Raw genomic sequence first — 26149 nt, 5'->3', positions numbered from 1 at the left:
ATCGCAGCACACTGCTGATTTGAATTGATCAGCGATGTGCTGCGATCGTGGACATGGGGGGTCATGATGACCCCCCCTGAGCGATATGCCGAGATGCCTGCTGAACGATTTCAGCAGGCATCCGGCTCCGGTCCCCAACCAGCTAGCGGTGGGGACCGGATTTCCCACGGGCGTATGGATACGCCCTGCGTCCTTAAGGACTCAGGATGCAGGTCGTATCCATACGCCCTGCGTCCTGAAGAGGTTAAAAAAAAAAAAAAGTAGTTAACTAATAAAGCCCAATTCCTTTTATATATATATTGGAGTCGCCCTTATCTGGTGTCCAAAGGAGCAGCTAATCCTGGCATAGTACAGAACATGTAGTACTTCCTTGTGCTGAAGGTAGGCGCTACCAGGGCCACACCACCCCACAGACAAAGCATCACAGTAACAATGGCCACCACAGAGCACCACACCAGTCTCTCCCCTCATTCATAGCCAGAACTCCACTCCACCCATTCGGCCCAGGCATTTTTAATTAGCAGGAGACTGCATAAGGGTTTCCTCCTAATATTGTCCCAGCCTTCTGGTAGGGAGAACATGGTAGGTGTTCACACAGGTGTGGTGCTCTGTGGCGGCCATTGTTTCTGTAGGGTGGTGTGGCCCGGAGCCTGGGGCTTGGTTGGGCAGCAGTGGGGCTGCCTGGCCACTGGGTCATTCCTTCTGTGGGCTTGATGTTGTTAAGTTAGGGACCCACTCTGACTAGGTGGCCTTGTACTTTTTGATCAAAATGTATACTAACAACCTGTTAGTTTTTGAAATTATGTTGAGAAGCGGATAGATGAAAGTACAAATTGTGGATGTGCGGCTGTGTTTCTGTTTCTCTATTCTTATTTTACATTTCAAATTCCATTCACTTCCGAATGGTCTGAAACCTATGGCAAAATCCATGTGTTATAAAAAAACATGAGATATAGTGCATTCTGCAGATTACAAAGTCTTCAGCATGACCTAAAACTAACAGATTTTTTTTTCTAACAGCATTTATTTAGAAGTTAAACCTCACCCATGTGCACTGTACTGTAAGTTTCATGAAATGTCTCTCTTTTTATAGGGCAAAATGTATATTACAAAGAACTGTTTCAACATGTTACAAAATATCTGTGTACAGTTTCAGATGCTTCCCATAATTGTAGGAGCTCACTCCCATGGCAATTATGGGAGGAAACGCATATGTGGCCAACTTTGAAGTTGGACATGTGTCAAAAATTCAGATAATGTGACAGTAAGGTAGTATAAATGTCTACGAGGCAGAAAACCATACACTAAACAGCGCAGCATTACCTCTCTCATCAGGCGATTCCGTGCATTCCTTTCTCGCTCCCATTCCACCTCTCTTTTCTCCCACACCTGTCTGGCTTCTTCCCTAGTAGGTAAATAGAAATTAAGCAAATTGCAAATAATTCATTGTACTTGGCCGGTTATTAGTTGAGTACCAGCGTGATGTGTCATGAACCAAAAACAGAAAGTAGACTGTGGCCGAGGGACAAGAGAGCAATTCCAGCAGCACCAGGGGAGCAGCAGAAGTTACATTTTTATTTTTTATTGTGGCTTTCTGCAAAATAAAACATTTTCCAGAGTCCTCCTTTAAGTAGGTCATGTCATTAGGTTTGGGTACCATTACCACTAGCAAATAGTTAAACATGACGTTAACATGTTTCTAAAGACCCCCATGAATAATGTTAGTGAAACACCAAAAGTACAATTCTGGCAGACCCACAATACAGAATAGTCAGGCAGTCTGCTCCTCCAGGCTTGATTGATATCCCCGAGTCCAGGCATATGGCTTTCTGCTTTACTCCTAGCGCCTCTGCAGTAACTTACAGTATCTCAGAATGGCACGTGCATAAGATTTAAACCTGGACTTCAAGACCATTGGGGCACTGTGCACAAAGTTAACGTTTCTGCCTCACGGTGATCTCAGGACTGCAGGTATTTAGGACACAGATCACAGCAAAATCAATAGTTTTTTTTTTTTATTAAAACTCACTCACATTGTACAACGGCATCTTAAGAACAAAACATATAATGATATGGTTGCAGTTAAGGATGCTTAAAACTAATGACAGGTTCCATTTAATCGCTGAGCAACATAAAAAATAAAAGGTTGTCATCCCAATAACCTGATCATCAAGGATATTCACATCCATTAATCTCTGACACTTACATGTTATTAGAGCTATATTTATCTGTGAGCAGGCTGCTAACGAGCACACGGGAGGACTAATCTATAATTATGTTAAGCTGTCATCTTTGGCTATTATTCAGGACAAGCACATGTGAATGACTACGTATGCATTCCATTCATTTGACTGTATTATCAGAGTCCTACAAATAGAGATTAAAACAGAATGCAATTCTAACCCCTAAGAGATGATATTTTGTCTTCATTAAAGGTAAAATACACAGATTTGGATTATCAGCAGTAGGAAGCAGAACATTACTTTGATTCATTTATAAACAGTAAGAAAAAAGACATATAATGAAATGCACCAATCAATGACAACAGACATACAATAGATGTGTCTACTTACATGGTTCCATACACTTCATATGTAGCATAGATGCATAGACTTTTTCTTAAAGGACAACTGTAGTGGTACACATTTATATATGCCCGTGCCTCAAAAATAAACAAAATAAACTCATACATACCTTCCTACGAGCCCCCGTTGATCCGGCACAGGCCTCACGGTCCGGCAGTGCTGACATCATTCCACTTCCTGGGGACGCCGCAGAGCCGTCGGCGTATCACCGGCCGTATCGATGTCCTGCCCCGGCCTGTGATAGGCTGAGCCCACTGTCATGTAAGAAGCCGGCCAGAGCTCCTTACATGACAGTGGGCTCAGCCTATCACAGGCCGGGGCGGGACATCGCTACGGCCGGTGATACACCGACGGCTCTGCGGCGTCCCCAAGAAGTGGAATGACGTCAGCACTGCCGGACCGTGAGGCCTGTGCCGGATAAACGGGGGCTCGTAGGAAGGTATGTATGAGTTTATTTTGTTTATTTTTGAGGCACGGGCATATATAAATGTGTACCACTACAGTTGTCCTTTAAGATACAAAGAACAAACAGTCTCCTGCACTCACCACACGGCTCAAGCCCGACAAAGCTGGAAGAAGCATGTAGCAGCGTGAAACCGCCGGCAGTTGCCTCTGAGCGCCCTGCGAAAGTCTGGAACCGGGTCTGCTGGAGGATGTGAAGTGGCGGAGTCGTCAGGCTTGAGCCTTGCGGTGAGTGCGGGAGACAGTTTGTTCTTTGTATCTAAATACTGCAGGGACTTGTATATATTTTTGGTTCCCAGCTCCGCCAGAACCTCGGACCCAGGACCAATATCTCCTTAAGTGTTCTAGTTATAAGGGCTGAGAGTAGTAGTGTCACTTCATATTTTTCTCTGATTGTTGAGACTTTTTATTAATCCTGCAAAAAAAATTCTAAAAAACACCCAGCACCAAATACCAGAGCAGTGTCTGGAAAGAATAGTCTATACCTGAAAAGTGTATCAAGCTCTGCTTCTCTCTGTCGCTCCAGATGTAGCTGCTCTTCAATGACACGTTTCATCCAGGCTGCGTCGGCAGCTGCCAGCTCCCTTCTAGCTGATCGTAAGCGTTGCTCCTCATCTTCTTTACTGATGAGTGCAGCCAATATCTTCATGTCCATTTCCTGAAACAATAAGACAGAAGCATTACAATTACATTGCCCATTCTCTGCTCTAAGTTAATATATCAGAATATTTAAATGGAATGTGTAATCAAAAAATGACTTGTTTGAATTAAGTTTTATGTTAAACATATTAAATTTTATTTCTAATTTAAAAATTTACAATAAGAAAATAGAAACATTTGTAAACAATGGACGTGTCAGTATCTGGCTCTAACCAGTAAAAATAAAAAATAAATCAAGGCGGTACATTATCAGCCAAATGAGCATTTTGAAGAAAGCTTGTCTCCAATAATTGGTCAGTGTAAAAGGGCCATTGATCAGTGATGAACTTTTTTCTTTGCTAGGCCTAAAAATCATTGGTATTGGCCACAAATGGCCCTTGTGCTGCTCAAAGCACAAGCCACAGGCTTCCTTTTTTGCAACAACTATGCCTCCCCAGCTTCCCCTCACCTGGCTCAGCTTGACACAAATAGGACAATAGATCAATCAAGCCTAGTGGGCAGAAGCCAAGGAGATCGCTTACAGGATAGGTTTACACACAGGTTTTTTTCTGCCAATTTTTGGAAAACTGCCACTGCAGTTTTTGATCCAAAGCCAGAAGTATATTCAGAAGGAATGGAAAATATAAAGGAAGGACTTAAACTTCTCCTTTCTTCTGGATCCACTTCTGGCTTTGGCTCAAAAACTGCAGTGGCAGTTTTCCCAAAAAACTCCAGAGAAAAACCTGTGTGAAAACCTAGCCTAACTGGTTGCCCAGCACAGTAAGTCTGTCAGGATGTTATTCTACTGTGTTCAAGCAACATAAATTTCCTGACACACTCTCGTTAAAAGACAGATTTATCAATGACTTTACAGCAGTTTTTAAATGTGGTTAAAAAAAAAAAAAAAAGAAAAAAAAAAGTGGTGGAGCCTCATTGTTGACTTGACTTATACGCTTTGCCAATATAAAAACATTAAAGACTGAGACATTTCTGGCATAGAGGACCAAACTAAATTTTAGGGTACGCCCTTGCGTCCTGGTATTTAAGGACCAGGAGCGTACCTGTATGCACTCCGCTTTTTCGATCACCGCCGCGCATTGGGCGGTGATCAGAACGGGATGCCTGCTGAAATCATACAGCAGGTATCCCATGGAAATGACACCCCCCATGTCAGCAATCGCCGCGGTTCAATGACTGGTGGTGACTCGAAGAAGGAGGGTGATCGGTTGTGTAATACACACCACCAATCACCCTCCGTACCTACGTGGGAGGTGGCGGGGGCGCCTTCTCCGGAGCGCTGTTATTGGTCGACTGGACCTTCCGACAATAACAGCTAGCAGTGGGAGGGTCCCTTTCCTCTGCTCTGTCCGCCCACCCACCGAATTGCTTGTTAGTGCAGGGACAGTCTTCAAATAATTAGGGAAAGGTAGGTGTTAAAAAAAAAAAAAGTGTAAAAAAAAAAAAAATATATATATATATATATATATATATATATATATATATATATGTGTTTTGGCACCTGACCCCACGGTAGGTGCCCGAGGGTCCGTAGCACCTTTAGCTGCGTGACCCAGGCCCAATTAGGGCACTGTGGTCTGTCACCCACATTTTTGGGGGCAAAGACCATTTTTTTTTTTGCCCGCTAACTGCGCACGCACACACACACACACACACACACACACACACACAAACACACACCCCTCTGGGTATGTTCGGTGGAGGAGGCATACGCCATGATGCTTTCAGACACCGAATCTGCCAATGAGGGCGAGGAAGACCCCACTTTCCTGTTGTCTTCCTCATCATCAAGTAGTGATGATGGGCGCCCTAGAAGGCAACTGAGATGCAGCCAGTGAGGCCACAAAGTGACCCAGTGACCCACACTAGTACGAGCGACCCTTTTGGCTAGGCTAAATGGATGGACCCCATCAGTGCAACTGAAATGAGGAAGTTTTAGGGCCTCGTGCTGCATATGGGCCTAGTGAAAAAAAACAGTGTCAGGCAATAATGGAGCAGGGACGTCCTCTACCAGACCCAACTCTACAGTATGACCATGACACGGGGACGTTAATAGGCCATACAGAAATGTTTGCATTATGCTGATAATGCAGAGTGTCCCCCCAAGGTGATCCTGTGCATGACCGCCTGTACAAAATCAGACCGATCATTGATCACTTTGGGGCCAAATTTTTGGAAGGCTACGTACCCCAAAGGGAAGTCTCTATTGATGAATGTCTCATTAGTTTTAAGGGGGAGCTCATTTTCCACCAATACATTCCCACTAAGCGTACTGTATAAGAATGAAAAAAAGACAGAGCTCTCATAGGACAGTACGTTTGATCAGATGTAAATATTTAGAGTGAGCGGTATATGCAATAACCACTCACCTTGCCTGGTTGCATTAGGCATGCAGCAACCTGGATTGTCTTGGTGTGGAAGTAACGGTGCAGCCGTCCAGAGATGTCGAGGAGGTGGCAGCCTCACTCGATAGTAGATAATCAGGATAGAAGGGGAAAAAAACTCTGGATCCTCGGCGCCACCCGTTGCAATAAACTTCAGAAGTCACTGGTACAATAAAAAATTTCTTTATTCACCTATGTCAGACGCGTTTCGAGGTTTAGGATACCTCTTTCTCAATTACCTTGGTGCTTATACAGACAATATAAAATAACAGCTTTATATAATAAAAGATGGACGCCTTAAACAGTGTCAGGTGGTACTTAAGATCTATCATAGACATGCGCTGATGTAGCACTGCTAACTGACATGTGTGGCTCTCACATCAGTAGTTCATTCATAAAAAAAATATAAAAAAATAAAAAATACTATAACATAGTCAAACATGCAATATTATTAAAAGATACTTTTAGTTTCAATTTCCAAGTGACTACCTACTCTTAGTTCCTAAGATCCAGGAGCAGCTTCTCTATATAACTTTGTTACACTGTTTCTGAATGTCGGCATCAACTGAGCTTCCATACCCAGAGCGGTGGCTCTGATTAGCTTGATGTGTTTAGAAAAAGAGGAGGAGGAGCCGGCTCCCGACGGAGCAATACCGATGGTAGCATGTTCTGAGTTACAGCTTTGCTGCACCCGTTTTCAAAGTACAATAGTCTTAGTCTTAATATTAGTGATCTACAGATGAAGATCTGAAATACTCCGTGGAGGGACGGCTAGTGTCAGAAGAGGAACGATATCGCTGTGTTTTGATGTCCTAAGCCATTGTGCTCTCTTGGAATACATTCTTTATACTTGTTGTATTTCAATGTTCTTAGACATGTTTTTTCCATGGGGAAGTTCCCCATTGCTGAGGGCTAACAGCGCTAAAAGGACTTAGTTATGGAGCTTTTATGTCGGGGGAGGTCACGGTTATTGATTGTATAGAGCTTTAGTGCGGTTTTCCTACTCTTGGGGACTGCAGCGTTGCTAAATGTTCAGTTAAAATATGAGTTTATTTGTATATTGTATGAATGTATGTGGTATAGTCATGAATAATATGGATGTATGTATATCTGAAATACCAAGTGTAATGAGATGCATTGTTGTGTTAGGTATATAGTAAGGGTTTCATTTTGGATATGTGTATCTGAGCTATTGAGTTTCTATGTTTGATGGGTGTTAGATGTAATTAACCCCTTAAGGACTCAGCCCATTTTGGCCTTAAGGACTCAGACAATTAAATTTTTACGTTTTCATTTTTTCCTCCTCGCCTTCTAAAAATCATAACTCTTTTATATTTTCATCCACAGACTAGTATGAGGGCTTATTTTTTGCGTGACCAGTTGTCCTTTGTAATGACATCACTCATTATATCATAAAATGTATGGCGCAACCAAAAAACACTATTTTTGTGGGGAAATTAAAACGAAAAACGCAATTTTGCTAATTTTGGAAGGTTTTGTTTTCACGCCGTACAATTTATGGTAAAAATGATGTGTGTTCTTTATTCTGAGGGTCAATACGATTAAAATGATACCCATTATTACATACTTTTATATTCTTGTTGCGCTTAAAAAAATCACAAACTTTTTAACCAAATTAGTACGTTTATAATCCCTTTATTTTGATGACCTCTAACTTTTTTATTTTTCCGTATAAGTGGCGGTATGGGGGCTCATTTTTTGCGCCATGATCTGTACTTTTTTTTGATACCACATTTGCATATAAAAAACTTTTAATACACTTTTTATAATTTTTTTTTAAATAAAATGTATTAAAAAAGTAGGAATTTTGGACTTTTTAAATTTTTTTTCGTTCACGCCGTTCACCGTACGGGATCATTAACATTTTATTTTAATAGTTCGGACATTTACGCACGCGGCGATACCAAATATGTCTATAAAAATTTTTTTTTACGCTTTTTGGGGGTAAAATAGGAAAAAACGGACGTTTTACTTTTTTATTGGGGGAGGGGATTTTTCACTTTTTTTTTACTTTTACTTTTACATTTTTTTACATTTTTTTTTACACTTGAATAGTCCCCATAGGGGACTATTCATAGCAATACCATGATTGCTAATACTGATCTGTTCTATGTATAGGACATAGAACAGATCAGTATTATCGGTCATCTCCTGCTCTGGTCTGCTCGATCACAGACCAGAGCAGGAGACGCCGGGAGCCGCACGGAGGAAGGAGAGGGGACCTCCGTGCGGCGTTATGAATGATCGGATCCCCGCAGCAGCGCTGCGGGCGATCCGATCGTTCATTTAAATCGCGAACTCCCGCAGATGCCGGGATCTGTATTGATCCCGGCACCTGAGGGGTTAATGGCGGACGCCCGCGAGATCGCGGGCGTCGGCCATTGCCGGCGGGTCCCTGGCTGCGATCAGCAGCCGGGATCAGCCGCGCATGACACGGGCATCGCTCCGATGCCCGCGGTTATGCTTAGGACGTAAATGTACGTCCTGGTGCGTTAAGTACCACCTCACCAGGACGTACATTTACGTCCTGCGTCCTTAAGGGGTTAAGAAATATAATGAATGTTCATGTGTACTATCATATTATATGCACATATAGGGTGTGGTTATATAAGATTAATGAATGTCAATCAATATGTAAATGAAATATAAAGATTGTCTGGCTATGTTGATGTTGCTACGTGGTGTATATGGTATGGGTTGTATTTATAGAGTGATGTGTATATATTATCAATTTATGTGTTTCTATGTTATATACATATATATATATATATATATATATATATGCATACATATATATATACACACACACACACACACACACATACACATAAACATACGTATATTAGTATATTGGAGTGTGTTTCCTAAAATTGAATTGGAGGAATTAAACGGATGTGTTGGCAATTTATTTATACAATATCGATGTTCTCATTTAATCCCAGAGGAGAGAGCGTGTTCATTTTGTAGATCCAAAATGATTCTCTTCTGCATAGGCTGCCAAGCCTATCATTGTGGTCCTCTGGTATCTGCTCAATTGCAGTGATCTTGAAGTCCTCAAACTCATTATTATGCTTTTCGGTTGCATGTTTGGATACACTATGTTTTAGGAACTTATGTGTAACATTAAATCGGTGACCGCTCATGCGGTTTCTCAGCGTTTGCGATGTCCGTCCAATATACTGCAACTGACATCCACACTCAATCAGATAGATTACATGCGTGGAATTACAATTGAGTCTATCCTTTATCGTGAATTTTTCACCTGTTTGGTTGCTTATGAAAGTTTTTGCGCCATGATTGATATTTTTGCAGAGTTTGCATGTTTTTCCTCCGCACTTGAAACATCCGTTTTGATGGGAGTCTACGTTGTTCTTTTTTTGTTTTTGTTTCTCTCCTCTGAGTTGGCTTGGGGCCACCATATTTTTTATTGTTTTTGCTCTTCTATATGTGTATTCTGTTTTTTTTTGGAAGTTGTTCCTTCAGAATTGGATCTTGTAACAGAATTTTCCAGTGTGTTTCCATAATTTTATTTATTTTTTGTTTGTCTGCGGAATAGTCAGTTATGAAGTTGAATTTATATTTTCCAGATTTTTTCTCTGTTTCTTGTGTCTCCGGGTTTATCAGATCTTGCAATTTTGGTCAATGCGTATGCTTTTCTATAAGCATCTTGGACTATTTTTTAAGATAGCCTTTCTCCATTAGCCTATTTTTTATAACTTTACTTTGGGACACGAAATCCGTTATTTTTGTGCAATTTCTCCTAAGTCTGTGGAACTGACCAAAAGGGATGTTCTTCTTCCACTTGTGATAGTGGCAGCTATTATACTCCAACAAACTGTTACAATCAACGCTTTTAAAATAGGTTTTCATGATAATTTCCGACCCTTCTGACATCAATTTCAGATCCAGATACTCTATAGATTTCGGATTGCATTTTCCTGATAGCGTTAGATGCCACTCATTCTGATTCAGGCAATTGGTGAAGGCCTCAAATGATTCCACAGTGCCTTCCCAGATGAACTGGCACAGCTATGGGGACACATTTTGCCCCATCTTTCGCGAATCTATATATGGGAGCATATGAAGAGGAATTTATATACCATGCACACGAATGGAGTGATAGTATAATCTTATACAAAATATATATAGATGATTTACTATTCATCTGGGAAGGCACTGTGGAATCATTTGAGGCCTTCACCAATTACCTGAATTCATTATATTTCTTAATTACATCTAACACCCATCAAACATAGAAACTCAATAGCTCAGATACACATATCCAAAATGAAACCCTTACTATATACCTAACACAACAATGCATCTCATTACACTTGGTATTTCAGATATACATAAATCCATATTATTCATGACTACACCACATACATTCATACAATATACAAATAAACTCATTTCAACTGAACATTTAGCAACGCTGCAGTCCCCAAGAGTAGGAAAACCGCACTAAAGCTCTATACAATCAATAACCGTGACCTCCCCTGACATAAAAACTCCATAACTAAGTCCTTTTAGCGCTGTTAGCCCTCAGTAATGGGGAACTTCCCCATGGAAAAAACATGTCTAAGAACATTGGAATACAAGTATAAAGAATGTATTCCAAGAGAGCACAATGGCTTAGGACATCAAAACACAGCGATATCGTTCCTCTTCTGACACTAGCCGTCCCTCCACGGAGTGTTTCAGATCTTCATCTGTAGATCACTAATAATAAGACTAAGACTATTGTACTTTGAAAACGGGTGCAGCAAAGCTGTAACTCAGAACATGCTACCATCGGTATTGCTCCGTCGGGAGCCGGATCCTCCTCCTCTTTTTCTAAACACATCAAGCTAATCAGAGCCGCCGCTCTGGGTATGGAAGCTCAGTTGATGCCGACATTCAGAAACAGTGTAACAAAGTTATATAGAGAAGCTGCTCCTGGATCTTAGGAACTAAGAGTAGGTAGTCACTTGGAAATTGAAACTAAAAGTATCTTTTAATAATATTGTATGTTTTACTATGTTAGAGTATTTATTTATTTATTTATTTTTTTTATTAATGAACTACTGATGTGAGAGCCACACGTCAGTTAGCAGTGCTACATCAGCGCATGTCTATGACAGATCTTAAGTACCACCTGACACTGTTTAAGGCGTCCATCTTTTATTATATAAAGCTGTTATTTTATATTGTCTGTATAAGCACCAAGGTCATTGAGAAAGAGGTATCCTAAACCTCGAAACGCGTCTGACATAGGTGAATAAAGAAAATTTTAATTGTACCAGTGACTTCTGAAGTTTATTGCAACGGGTGGCGCCGAGGATCCAGAGTTTTTTTCCCCTTCTATCCTGATTCCCACTAAGCGAGCGTGGTATGGGGCAAAACTCTATAAACTCTGTGAGAGTACCTTAGGGTATACTTACAAGTTTAGAGTGTAAGAGGGACGGGATTCCCGTATTGAACCCCCAGAATGTCCCCCCCATTCTGGATGTCAGTGGAAAGATTGTGTGGGATCTTTTGCACTCACTACTGGATAAGGGATACCACCTTTACATGGATAACTCTTCCAGTATCCCTCTTTTCAAATCCCTCGCCACCAGATCCACGTCCGCTTGTGGGACCGTGCAGAAGAATCAGAGAGGCCTCTCTTTTCTTAATTTTCCTCTAAATGCATGTAATCATCAGCTTCTGATATGCCATAGGCCTTAAATGCGAATATAGCTCTATGACTCTTGAGCCCTGTTGTGTGTCCACACCAGCACGTTATGTCCACATATAAGGTATTTCCATACTCAGAAGCAATAGGGTTACAAATTTTGGGGCGCATTTTCTTCTATTACCCCCTTGTGCAAATGAAAAATTTGGGTTAACGCCAGAATTTTTGTGAAAACAAAAAACTAATTTTTTTGGCCCACTGTTCCAAACACCTGTAAATACTCATTGTACCCTTTGTTACGTTCCTTGTGTAGTTTTCTAAAATGATGGCTCTTGAGGGGGGTTTCGCTGTTCTGGCACCATGGTAGCTGTGTAAATGCACATTGCCCCCTGACTTTAATTCCAGCAAAATTCTCTATCCAAAAGGCTAATGTGGCTCCTTCTCTTCTGAGCCATGTTGTGCTCCTGCAGAGCACTTTACATCCAAATATAAGGTATGTCAATACTCAAAAGAAATGGGTTTACAAATTTTAGAGGGCATTTTCTCCTATTACCCCTTGTGAAAATGTAACATTTGGGGCAACACCAGCATTTTAGTAAAAAAAAGTTAAAAACAAAAAAAAATATATATATATATATATATATATATATATATATATATATATATATATATATATATTTTTTTTTTTTTTTTTTTTTTTTTTTTCACGTCCAACTTTTGCAAAAATTTGTCAAACATCTGTGGGGTGTTAAGGCTCACTGTACCCCTTGTTACATTCCTTGAGGGGTGTAGTTTCCAAAATAGTATGCCATGTGAGGATTTTGTTGCTGTTCTGGCACCATAGGGGCTTCCTAAATGGGACATGCCCCCCAAAAAGCATCTCAGCAAAATTCACTCTCCAAAAGCCAAATGTCGCTCCTTTCCTTCTGAGCCCTCTAGTGCACCCACAGAACACTTTACATCCACATATGAGGTATTTTCTTACTTGAGAGAAATTGGGTTACACATTTTGGGGGGCCTTTCTCCTTTTAACCCTTGTAAAAATGAAAAAAAAAAAAAAAAAAGAACATCGGGGCTACATATTAGTGTAAAAAAATTGAGACTTTGAATTTTCTCCTCCACTTTGCTGCTATTCCTGTGAAAAACCTAAAAGTGATAAACTTTCTGAATGTCATTTTGAATACATTGAGGGGTGCAGATTTCATAATTAGGACCATTATGGGGGATTTCAAACATAAAGACCCTAAAATCCACTTAAAAAAATGTTCTTGTGAGAAATTAGAAAATTGCTGCTAAACTTTAAAGCCCTCTAATGTCTTCAAAAAGTAAAAACATGTCAACTTTATGATGCAAATACAAACTAGACATATTGTATATGTGAATCAATACATAATTTATTTGGAATGACCATTTTCCTTACAAGCAAAAATTTACCACTAACAGAAAGTACAGTAATGTCACGAAAAAACAATCTCAGAATCAGTATGATAAGTTAAAGCATCCCAGAGTTATTAATGCATAAAGTGACACAGGTCAGATTTGCACAAAATGCTCTGGTCCTTAAGGTCAAAATGGGCTTTGTCTATAAGGGATTAAATGTTCTGATAGCATGTTGTGATATTGTGTTGAACTGGTTTCATAAGAAATAAAAAACCTTAACTAAACTAAAATAGTAATAGAAAGAGGTGTCTCAGCTAATTGAGTGCCTTGATGTACTGTCAGGGTTCACTATGGGGTTAATAATTCTTTACAGTGGGAAATGTTTCTATTTAACCAATGTGTGCTTTTCCAAATATTCAGAGGAAATAAAACACACCTCAGCAGTACATAATACCTCACGAGAGGCACTGCACAGTTTACTTGTGTGGCAGAACTGCTATTTAAAAACTGCACGTGTGTAATGAACACTAATCAAGCTAATTTTATTACCGTGAAACTATTCATCCTATGATCGTATTATATGACTCATTATATTTTTTCATATACCGTATATCCCGGCGTATAAGACGACTTTTTAATCCAGAATTTTCTTCTGAAAAGTCGGGGGTCGTCTTATACGCCGGGTATTGAGGTCCGGGATAGGAAGGTGGGGACCGGCCAGAGCAGGTAAAAACTAATACTGTATACTAAAAACCAGGGGGCCTCCAGCTGTTGTGAAACTACAACTCCCAGCACAGCAAAGGCTGTCCGGGCATGCTGGGAGTGGTAGTTTTACAACAGCGGGGGGCCCCTGGTTTTTAGTATACAGTATTAGTTTTTACCTGCTCTGGCCGGCCCCCGCCTGCAGCCACACACGGGAGCCGGCCCGGGCAGATAATCATAGGTATTCCTATGCCGGACATAAGGATGTCCGCCGGTCACTTACCATTCCCCGGCAGTGCGTGTCGTCCTGCGATCCTCCTTCGGTCCTCCTGCGGTCCGGTCCTCCGTCCCTATGGTTGTACGCACGGGACGTCAGTGACGTCACGTGCGTACAACCATAGAGGCAGAGGAGTGCAGGACCAGGAGGACCGCAGGAGGACGTGTTCTCTTCTATCTTAAGTGATCCGGTCACCGCTCCACGGTCCAGGCACCTACTGCTATGGTCCATAGGCCATAGCAGTAGATGGTGACCCGGGCCGGAGGAGCGGTGATCGGAACACTGTGGGGGCAGACCAGTACAGACATACAGCCTGCAGCCATACACTGTATATGGCTGGAAGCTGTATGTCTGTTGGGGGGAGCTGCCAATCTAATGTGGGGGGAGCTGCCTACTATTGTGGGGGAACTGGTGACCTAATGTGGGGGGAGCTGCCTACAAATGTGGGGGGAGCTGCCTACAAATGTGGGGGGAGCCGCCTACAAATGTGGGGGGAGCCGCCTACTACTGTGGGGGGAGCCGCTTACTAATGTGGGGGGAACTGCCTACTAATGTGGGGGAACTCCCGACCTATTGTGGGGGAACTGGCAACCTAATGTGGGGGAACTGGCAACCTAATGTGGAGGGGGAACTGGCAACCTAATGTGGAGGGGGAACTGGCAACCTAATGTGGAGGGGGAACTGGCAACCTAATGTGGAGGGGGAACTGGCAACCTAATGTGGAGGGGGAACTGGCAACCTAATGTGGAGGGGGAAATGGCAACCTAATGTGGAGGGGGAACTGCCTACCTAATGTAGGGGGAACTATACTGCCTACCTAATGTAGGGGGAACTATACTGCCTACCTAATGTGGGGGGAACTATACTGCCTACCTAATGTGGGGGGAACTATACTGCCTAACTAATGTGGGGGAACATGATGCCTACCTAATGTGGGAGAACATGATGCCTACCTAATGTGGGGGGAACTACAAGGTACCGTACATCGCGGTAGGAGGGGTAGTCTTATATGGCGAGTATATCCCAAACTCTATATTTTAACTGTAAAAGTTGGGGGTCGTCTTATACGCCAAGTTGTCTTATAAGCCGGCATATACGGTATATATAGTAGGTGGCGACATATGGTTTTAAATATACAGTCTAAAATATTACCATTGTAGGGACAAAGGGAGGCAATCTTCCTTGAAAAATTAAAATGATCCTGCAATGTATGGAACACAACTCTTACCAGCTCCTCCTGTACCATTTGGGCTCTTCTCTTCATCTGTGCTGTGTACTGACGATTCAGGAAGTGACTATAAAGACCGAAAAAACTTTTAGTAATAGTTAAATACATTTGACTAACAAGTGTGCAACTGCTACTTCACTGCATTCCAGTAATTGCCATCAAATAAGTGTAATACAGATATTGGTTCCATTAAAAGGGGTACTCCGGTGGAAAACATTTTTTTTTTAAATATCAACTGGTGACAGAAAGTTAAACAGATTTGTAAATTACTTCTATATAAAAATCGTAATCCTTCCAGTACTTCTCAACTGCTGTATTCTCCACAGGAAGTTCTTTTCTTTTTGAAATAATGTTCCTTCTGACCACAGTGCTCTCTGCTGACACCTCTGTTCATGTCAGGAACTGTCCAGAGCTGGATAGGTTTGCTATAGATTTGACATGGACAGAGGTGTCGGCAGAGAGCACTGTGGTCAGACAAAAAATAAATTCAAAAAGAAAAGAACTTCCTGTGGATCATACAGCAGCTGATAAGTACTGGAAGGATTAAGATTTTTAAATAGAAGAAATTTACAAATCTGTTTAACTTTCTGGCACCAGTTGATTAAAAAAATTGCACCGGAGTACCCCTTTAAGAATAGTAATGACCCCTATTGACAAAAAAATTAATAAATAACACATCAAGGAGGAGTTATGTGGAGTCCAATGAAACTCTATGTGGGAATGCAATGATGATATATGTAAGTGACTACAATATTAGAAATAAAGGGTAGGTTTATTAGGGAAAACTGAAGAACTGAAAGGAGACTCTTGTACCCTGCTGGGCTTCCTCTAGCCTGGATACAAGGTGAAATACAGTTGGACATGGAGGCATACAGTTTCTGTAGGGCATCCTGCAGCAAATTTGCCCACAGATGTTACAACTGGACCTGAATATCCTGCACAATACATAGGTTGCCAAAGCTGGCTTGCTATAATTGTCAATAAATCTGGTGACCAGGCACGCTACGAAATGGTGACATTACTAGGAAACCCTTGTTGTTTGTGGGCAAGCATTATCCTGCTGAAAAATGCCAGTTGGGAGGCAACACAAGTGCCACAGGATGTCCTGCACAAATCGCTGAGCTATTAGAGGGAGATTTATCAAAAGTTGCGGAGTTGCCCATAGCAACCAATCAGATCGATTCTTTCATTTTTCAGAGGCCTTTTCAAAAAATAAAAGAAGTGATGTGATTGGTTGCTATGGGCAAAATGCTTAAAGTGCAGTAATGTGCCCTAAGATCTGTATGCATAATAATATGCACGTGTTAATATGTAAAATACCTTTCAATCTGTGTATTGCTGTGATGAATCCTTCTGAATTTCTCTGAGAGGCTTGGGGTGTTTCCTCTGGGAATATGATGAGATCCTCTGGCCCCCGTACAGAGAGATCGCAGGGGGCCCCAGCGGTCGGACCCCCCGCAATCTCAAACTTATCCCCTATCCTTAGGATAGGGGATAAGTTTTTCCACCACTGGACTACCCCTTTAAGCACCTTGTATTGCTTGTCACTGTGCATGGAAATGCTCTTCTTAAAAACTGCAAACTGTCTGCATCTTGTCTGTGCTCTGAAGCACAGAATGGAGATAAGCACCTCCCTCCCCCTCCCCTAAGATATTTTGGTCTTTTTTTTTGATTTTTTTAATTTTTTTATGGACCAAAAAGTCTGGATTTTCAGCGTTCGTTTGCAAAATTAAAAAGACAGAGACCATTTTTTAAACCCCTTTTTTCACATCTTTAGCAAATCAGATTTTTTTAATTAAGTATTTTAGATAAATGCTTAGTTTTTAAGGAATATCAAATGGAAAAAAGTTGTTTCTAACGTCAGTAAGGCTTTAAGTCTCATTTAATGACCCCCTAAATCCCAGATACTAAGGTTAGGACTGTATCAAATATTCTATCATCTGCACATGGGTTTTTATACCCAAGTTGCATTATCTTGCACTTATCCACATTTAAATTCAGTTGCCAGAGTTCTGAACATTCCTCTAGTTTACCTAAATTATTTTCCATTTGGCGTATCCCTCCAGGAACATCAGAAGAGCAGTCAAGGGATTGATAAATAGTGCGGCACTTACCCGTGTTCTGATTTTTTCCTTTGCTCCTCTATTTTCTTTCTCTTCTCTTGAAGCTCTTCCACTTCCCACTGTTGTTGCAATAACTCTTCCTGTTCCTTCTTTAACTTCTGAGCCTGAGTGGAAAATTATGTCTATTTTAGAGTTTACTTTTTCCCCATCTCATAAAGTTATGACATCGCTAGACTATCCCAAATCAGAGTCACAGTTCATAGTATAAACACATTAGACCAATGTTTCTGGGGCTACACCCTCTTTCTTAAAGGGGTATTCCCCTACAAAACTAGAAAGTTAAACAGATTTGTAAATTACTTCTATTTAAAAATTTTAATCCTTCCAGTACTTATCAGCTGCTGTGTACTACAGAGGAAATTATTTTCTTTTTGAATTTCCTTTTTTGTCTGACCACAGTGCTCTCTGCTGACACCTCTGTCCATTTTAGGAACTGTCCGGAGAAGGATAGGTTTGCTATGGGGATTTGCTTCTACTCTGGACAGTTCCTAAAATGGACAGATGTTTCAGCAGAGAGCACTGTGGTCAGACAGAAAGGAAATTCAAAAAGAAAATAACTTCCTCTGGAACATACAGCAGCTGATTTGTACTGGAAGGGTTAAGATTTTTAAACAGAAGTAATTTACAAATCAGTTTAATCTTTCTGGCACCAGTTCATCTAAAAAAAGAAATTTTTTTCCAGGGGATTACCCCTTTACGCATGGCCCTTGAAACTATATATAGCACTATGGGTCTCAACACCAGGTTCTCCATCATGGACAGGGCTGTGGAGTCAGACAAAATTTTGGGTACCTGGAGTCTGAGTCTGCAAACAATGCACCGACTCAGACTCCTACTAAATTTAGATTGGAATAAAAAAAAAAAAAGCAAGTTTAAATGTCCCAATTCACAAAAAGTTATAGTTATAATTATGACTTCTCTACTGTAAGAATAAAGACCAATGCATACAGTGCCTCACGTAACCACAAAACGAACACGTTAAGTGACCGTGAAGAAGCATGCTTTTCATGTGCTTCACTATGCACAATGGACAATTAGGAGCGGCAATACTTATACTTTCCATAGTGTTGTGTTCTGCTTTTACAGGGAACCCATGGGTAACCTAGCCTCTCACTGATAATGTTTTTTGCAGGACTAGAGACACTTTTATAAGTGAAGGGAATTGAGGGTCAATAGTTCAAGACTGAAGCTGTAAACCATTGGAAAAACTGCTGCCATTCAGCTAAGGCTATAAAAACTTGTAAACTCCGATTGTTAGCTTAAACTTTAAACATGACTATGGGATTCTACTAGGGAAATCCTGTTTTATAATAAATGCCCCTTCCTGGATCCTCCCAGTGCCCTATCTTCCGCAGCAGACCAGCACACAAAAAGGAGAAGGCAGCAGCTTCTGCCCAACTACCTCTCTCTGCTAGAAGAGCTTAGAAGAACTTGGTGGAACAGCTTCTTGGATTCAACTGTAAGTGTTTATAAATACATTCGCATATTAATATAGAGGAGTCGGGGAGTCGGATTAAGAGTCGGAAGTACAAAAAACTGCGGAGACTGAACATTTATCTACCTCCTCCACAGCCCTGATCATGGATGAAGTCTGCGAGCTATAGGCTTAATATGGTGTGAAGCTGACAGTGGAGGAACTATACTGTAATGAAAGCCTTCAGCTTTACAAACAACCATCCCGATTACCTACTTAATGTTTTATTATAATCAATATCACTAAGATATGCCATCACTTTATGATCAGTGGGAGGTCTCATAGATCTTGAGATTGAAGGTGATAAAGTGACAGTGCAGCAACTTATTCCTTTAAATTAAATTTTTTTATTACATATTTAAAATGGATCTGTCAGCAGAAAACAGAGTAAATGGTGCACATGGTTAGATAGGGCTAGTCATCAGGATTACATACATATCTTATTTTTTTATCTCTACAGTCCTTTCCAACACCGAGATATAAGCCTTTTTGTAAACGTTCAAATTAGGCTCAAACGCCCAGGAGGGGAGGTCCCTAGCACAGCAAGATCTCAGTTAATCCAGCGCATGTCCTCTTTATCACCGCCAATTGGCCTACTTGCTTCCATCTACCATTTTTGACTGCTGAGTGAAGTGCAGAGCAAGCTAAAAATTGCACATTGTCCTGAATGGATACACATTCACAGACTCCATCCTTATGATAATAATGCTAACCACTGCGTCCTCATTCATTTCATGATGAATTTAATATTTTTTTTATATATAAAGTAAAACAAAATGTAAGCCTTTAAGTGCATATCAAAACTGACAGATAAAATGGCTGATAAGATCACCTCCAAATCCCTCAACTTAAGCTCCTCCATTTGCTGCCGTAAGAACTCAGCGCGTTCCCTTTCTGCTTGGCGACGTCTCTTCTCGTCCTTTTTAATATTTTCCAAAGCCACTCTCCTGGCAAGCTCATACTGGTTTTCAAACCTCTTTTGCTCTTCCTCCTCAACTTTTTTTTCCTACAAGGAAAGACCATGAGGTAAAATCTCATTATATCCTTTGATTACTAGGAAGAAATGACATTAATCTATATATAAGAAATGTCTATTTGCCATGAACCATAACAAATGATAAAAAAAAACATACCTGATCCTTCTCTGTGACCTGCTCTACCCAGGCATCAACCACATGCATTTTGTGCAAATTAGATTCCACCTACATGAAAAAGAAATCAGAATTTAAAAGCTAGATATTTACATAAAAAATAGAGCAAGACAAGGACATATAAACACATGCAATTTGTATCTCTAGGAGTTACATAAACAGTGCAGCTTGTGGTGCTACATGTTTATTTAACTCCCATTGAAGTCAATGGGAGTTATGCCGTCACAACTGGTTTGGCTGTTTTTAGCTTCCTGATTACCGCGGAGAGGGATGGAAATTCTTAATGAGATGGTAATACACCTTTAAAAAAAATGTAAAGACAACTGTGCCATATGTAAAAGTGCATGAGACAATAAAGATGTTAATGGTACTAGATTAGTTTTGTGTTGGACTTAACTTTATCTGTGTCTGCACAGTATTGTATAGGAGGTCTTAAAATATATCAGTAAAACATTCAATGAGTTTTTTTTAAATGCACAATGGTTAATCCTACACTAAACACAATTGGGGGTGACCTCAAAAAATGGGCACCATCGGGACAGTGGGGATCGAGACAAGCTGGTCGAACTTCTTACTTTTTAGCCAGCTGACTCAATAACTAAAAACTGAGTGGGGTTGGACAAACCCATTAAACGTTCCCACAAAGCAGGGCATCTTTTTAACCCTACTAAATCAGGTACACTAACCAGTATTAGTTAGTTATGGAAATTAATTTTTTGACAGAAACACTAGTAACTTAACTGAAGAGGATATATTCCCATATTTTCTTGTATTTAGGCCATGCAAGCATGAACATTGCATTTAAAGTCAAAATCTGTTTCACATAGAAAATTTAATTTTAAGCTTCTACCTCTCGCAACTTCAAGTTGTTCATCTTCCACTGCTCATACAGTAAGTCATCGGCGAGCTAGACACAGAAGTTTTAACATTAATTCACCATTACATATTTTAATACTGTAGACTTATTTCAATAAGGGAAAGCAAATTAGGCAACCTTTTTCCTCCTCTCCTCCCTTGCAGACTTCAACCCCTCAGCTTTCTCTCTCATACTGGTAAGATCGGGGTCCCTGTTTCGAGACAGCTCCCGAAGTTCTTCCTCCAGTAAATCTCGTTCTTCCTGTAAGAGTTTGCGAAGCTCTTCTCTCCGTCGTTCCAAGTTCCTTTTTTTCTCCTCTTTCTGCTTCTCCCGGTGGTAAGCATTCATACTAAAAGCACATATTTATAATCATGTTTAGATTTTCACATACCCATAATACCTAATAATATTTTAAGTACACAAATATTCATTCTCACTATGTATCTAGTAGGCATTCAATACATTTTTGCAGCCGTTTATTTTGTTATTTACAACTACCTCAGTCTCATTTATTGCATACATCACTGTTCATTGATTGATTTATTCAACATTTTACTTATATTCAGTATATATTTTTTTATATTTTTATTATTTCTTTCATCATAGCATCTTGATTTATGTAGGCTTGCTGTTTGCACTTTTGGTTGCACTTGCACTTTTCTGTTTGGTTGTTACTTTGGTGTGCATCAATTTTTCTTGCGTTAACTGATTCTTGCACATCACTTTCACCAAGTTACTGGTGGTGACGTCAGCACGCTTTTGGAGCAATAGGCAGAGTTATAACTCCCGCATCCACTTACACACTTTTAGGTAGGTTCCATCAGGTGTTTCTCGATATGTGACTATATTTGGATGGGTCATTGGTATATCCATTATACAGGATCTGGTGTAATTGGTTTCCATTCCATATAAATATAAGTACCAGGTCAAAAGTTAGCCACCACCCCTGACGAAGGACCCAACAACGAAACGTGCGTTTATCTGCAGTTCTGTTTTTCCTCAGCATCACCTATTGTGTCATTTGTATTTTCAACAGATATACATCTTTAACCTTGAGCCCCAGTGTTTTTGTCATAGACTGCACAGGAATATGCAGAGATGTACTGGTCCTGCTAACCTCAACTTGATGAACCTTCTAGCAAAACAACAAACAAAACAAAAGCTAGAAGCACCCATGGCAGAAGGTGCTTTTTTATCTCATTTAAAATCTACACCATCTATAACCGTTTAAATCTATAGTGATGTATTCACGCATCAGAGTTGGCAGCCATCACTGGGTAGATCTCAGGTGGTCGTCTACTGCATAGACTGTGCATACTGTTTCCTATGTGTTCGTGTATGAACTTGTATTTCTATTGTGATTTTAGATTGCATTTCTGTTAATAAAGATTATTTAAGTTTAATCTCATTTGATGTTGTGTACATTTTGTTTATTTTTGGTATGCTCAAGTACACAAACAACTGTCTATTCTAAATGTAGAAACCGTATATATAATTATGTATTGTCCAAACATAGAGGAAAATACAGATATTATGTGGAGCAGGAGCAGAAATGATGCCATTGTCATGAACAATGTAAAGCAGGGAATTCATTTAAGAGCCTATCACCCTATCTGATCATGTGAGATATAATAATTATATTGTTGAAGATATGGAATTTTATATACATTATAAAGGGATAGTTTATTTATTTCATACACCATGCCCCTGTAAAAGATCCCATACATAAAAGAGAGAGAATGCAAAGTGTACCCCACCAAGAAAAAACTGCTTTAACTGTCACCTCTGTTCATACGAAAGCCGGGAACTCCATTGGGCTTGTTTACTGCTGCACACATCAGACTGTTTGAAATACCGGTTGGCTATATCCCACTCATGACGGAATCGTGCCTCTTGCTCCCGATGACGTACAATCTGTTTCTCTAGCAATCTACTGCGACAGTATGATGGAAGTGTAGGTAATGCCATCTAAAGACAAAAAGAAAGCAGTTTTTACAATAGATGAGAACACATGACAAAACAATATCATGAGAACCTGAGTCTCAGGTGAAACAGTGTCATCTTGTGAGCTCAGAAAGACACATTGGTTTCAAGCTTTCATAGTGTTTTACTGCAAGTTATAAAAATGTCTCAAAAGTGCACAACCTGGTCAACAGATCCTGTTTGGCCCATGTGTTATTTAGTTATTGTTATACAATGAGGCAGACTGCTCATCTAGTGTGCAACATAGCTAAAGCATGATTAAAGGATGTGAGATGACAAAGAACTCTAGCAGTGCGCTCTCCCCCTCGCCTTAATTGTGTGACTATTGCCTCAGCCCCCTGGTCTTCCCCTTTCCCTTGCCTCCTCCCTGGGCGACACTGGTGGCAGTCCCTCCTTTCCTCCTCCCCCTCTTTTCTCTCCTCTGTTTTGTGTTCCCTTTCATTGTCCCTTTTTGTTTTGTTTCCCCGCTGTTTTAATGTAACCCCTTGACTCTCTCATGTTTCCATGTTGGGCTTATTTTGGGCCTCCTTGTTGATACAGTCATTGCTGGTGGGGCGTAATGCAGTTGGGGGTCCCTTCTCCTAAGGAAATGTTCCCTAATTAGACTCTCCTGGGACCTGACAGGGCTTGCTGTGTATTCACCCCTTGAATCCATTGCCATCTTTTCATTTGTGAGATTGTCTTATTGATGTATTCATATTGTTTGATCCTTTCAAGCTTTGATCTGTGCACCCAACCAGCCCTTTTTGTTTTCTGTACCTTTTCCTTCAATAATGTTTGTTTTGAATAAGAAAAAAAGAACTCTAGTAAGAGTGACATCGAGCAATGACAATACTTTGACAGAGAAAAGGAACTGATAAATTCCAGGTTATAAATATATAGTCTGCTGATCCCCAGACCACAGTCAATCATTGTATCTGTGTGTTGCTCCTGTTTTATCTGTGTACTTGGATTTGTTCATGAAGGAGTCCTATGCGAGGAGTCCTAGAATTTTTGTAATGGTTGGAGAAATCAAACTATGGCTCCCCTGTGGAAACAAGGGGAATACAGGTTTATGCTAACATGATCAAAATTAATTTCTAAAAGCCTGTGAACTGTGTTAAATAAAACTCTGGCTTTAAAATTTTAGCTTTTGACAAGTCCCATGGAACGAATATTACTGACTCCACTACCTACCATGCTGCAGCTAAACACTGTACCAAGCATGACAATCCAGCAGGAAGGGAGGGCTACAGGAGTATTACCAACATTTAAGGTATATCCACTCCCTTAAGACCTGCACCTGAATGAAGAATTCGGGTCCCTTAAGAAACTCTGTAGGACAGACTCTAGCTGCCACATCCAAGGAAAGAACAAATGAAGAGGTGGTCAACATGTTTAGGGCACTCCCCATTAACTTCTATGGGAGCTACAGAAGAAGCCTTACAGCTGTGCCACCTCTCCATTCGTTCTTCACCTGGATTGTGTGTCTACTTTCTCAGGTGGGTCATAGGACCTCTTTACCTCCCATAGGTGAATCCTCATTGAAAATTAAGAACTAAAGAATAAAAAGTAGAAGAGCAGCACTCCATTCAAATATATGTGGTTTATTCACCTATTCATGTTACAGTGCAACGTTTCTCTCTTGAAAAAGGCCTCATGGTGAGGCTAAAATGTTGCACTCTGTAGCATGAATAGGTGAATAAACATTTATTTGAATGGAGTGCTGCTCTTCTACTTTTTATTCTTTGGATTTTAGTTTTTTTGAGTCAGAACCACGGGAAGGAGAGCACCCTCTATTGGACTTAAAGCCCAGTGTACAGTGCCAACCTTCGGGACAATTTTCTTTGAGATTAAGAACTGGTATTCATTAGACGTTTCAGTTGGAAATACTCCTTTACGGCTATGGCTACACCATAACTTAAGAATGCATGAAAAATAAATCTGTCCTAATTGTTGTACTGAAGACATACTGAATTCTATGATAGAAAATCACTTGCGATTTGCAACCAAAAATCCAGCTAATTTATATTTTTCATGATTGTTTCATAAAAATTGCTTGTAATCTTCATGCCGAGCAACCAAAGTGACCATGTAGCCCTAGCCTAAATTGCTTACCTCAAGATTTAAGTAATCCCCTATCCACAGGATAAGGGATAACTACCTGCTTGCTATGACCACTGGGAGAGAATGATGAGAATGGAAGGGGACAGCCCACATGCTCCTCTACCACTCCATTCAATCTCAATAGGTCTTCTGAACATTACCAGGCTTTCAGAACTTTTATAGAAAGATTGGACATTTTTACGCTGCAATAGTAAATATATTTATGTTGTTTTTTTTTGTTTGTTTTTTTTTTTTTACATTTTTATTTGAAAAATTGGAAAAGGGGATGGTTTGAGCTTTGATTTTTGGATTTTTTAAAATATTTTTAAAATCATTTTTTGGCTGTAAAAGCCGAATAGTCAGGGCAGTCACCAAGGCCTTTAGTTTTGACATCGGCAGAGGGAAGATCGCCGCTCTGTTCTATTACTAGAAGCCCTCGACTGCTAAAAACAGCATGGAGCAGCGAAGGACACCCTTAACTGCCTCATAACGAGAATACTTGTCATGGGCTATTAAAATGTAAATGGAGTAATTCCCACCTAGAGCCCCTTTGGAGGGAGGAGCTGCAGTAGAGTGGTTCATCATCTAGAGGATTATTACATACTAACCTATTCATTTGATGACTGCAATGTCATACTACATTTCTCCACCTGTAGTAGAATAAGAATTTTTACTACAAACACTCACACTTCAAAAAGCAGTTCTAAAAAATATTTATAGTATTTCATATACCCCCATCCCCCTCCCCTTATTATGATATGCCATGTGGACTTCAACACCTTGAATTGGGGGAGGGGGTCCCCATTTCCTCATCTTCTTATTTCCCATTCACTTTGGCAATGCTAATGTATATTTGGTCCTACCAATAAATCTTGACAGGATAAAGCATGACTAGAGGGGGTGCAAATGGTGCGGGTGCACCTGGGTCCCAGAGCCCATAAGGTCTCTTTTTCCTATAGGAGTAGACCTGTGCTATATATATATATATATATATATATATATATATATATATATATATATAGCATTACAGCTGGGGGACCTGTAACAATTTTTGCATAGGGGCTGAGTATCTTCCAGTTACAGAACTGAAGATAAGACCATCTTTATACACAGCACTGACTTTCA

At 40.3% G+C, this 26149-nt stretch overlaps 1 protein-coding gene across 4 annotated transcripts in view; it reads right to left on the bottom strand.

Moving 5' to 3' along the window:
- TCHP (trichoplein keratin filament binding) overlaps window positions 1-26149 on the bottom strand; it is a 34876-nt gene that overhangs the window by 5116 nt on the left and 3611 nt on the right. For 2 of the 4 annotated variants that reach the window (XM_056528865.1, XM_056528864.1), the window contains exons 2-11: window positions 25633-25674; window positions 22740-22924; window positions 21095-21305; window positions 20951-21007; window positions 20083-20151; window positions 19782-19955; window positions 17467-17579; window positions 15353-15419; window positions 3533-3705; window positions 1324-1405 (exon numbers count right to left, since the gene is read on the bottom strand). In XM_056528865.1, the coding sequence (XP_056384840.1) occupies window positions 1324-1405; window positions 3533-3705; window positions 15353-15419; window positions 17467-17579; window positions 19782-19955; window positions 20083-20151; window positions 20951-21007; window positions 21095-21305; window positions 22740-22924 (1131 nt within the window). In that variant the 5' untranslated portion in view covers window positions 25633-25674. Of the gene's footprint in view, window positions 1-1323; window positions 1406-3532; window positions 3706-15352; window positions 15420-17466; window positions 17580-19781; window positions 19956-20082; window positions 20152-20950; window positions 21008-21094; window positions 21306-22739; window positions 22925-25563; window positions 25675-26149 lie in introns of those variants that run through there. The other 2 variants (XM_056528867.1, XM_056528866.1) reach the window with 2 other exon arrangements.

This window comes from Hyla sarda, chromosome 1 (genome assembly GCF_029499605.1).
Source record: "Hyla sarda isolate aHylSar1 chromosome 1, aHylSar1.hap1, whole genome shotgun sequence".
Classification (NCBI taxonomy): domain Eukaryota; kingdom Metazoa; phylum Chordata; class Amphibia; order Anura; family Hylidae; genus Hyla; species Hyla sarda.
The sequence above is the reverse complement of the archived record's forward strand: the minus strand, read 5'-3'. Positions and strand labels throughout refer to the sequence as shown.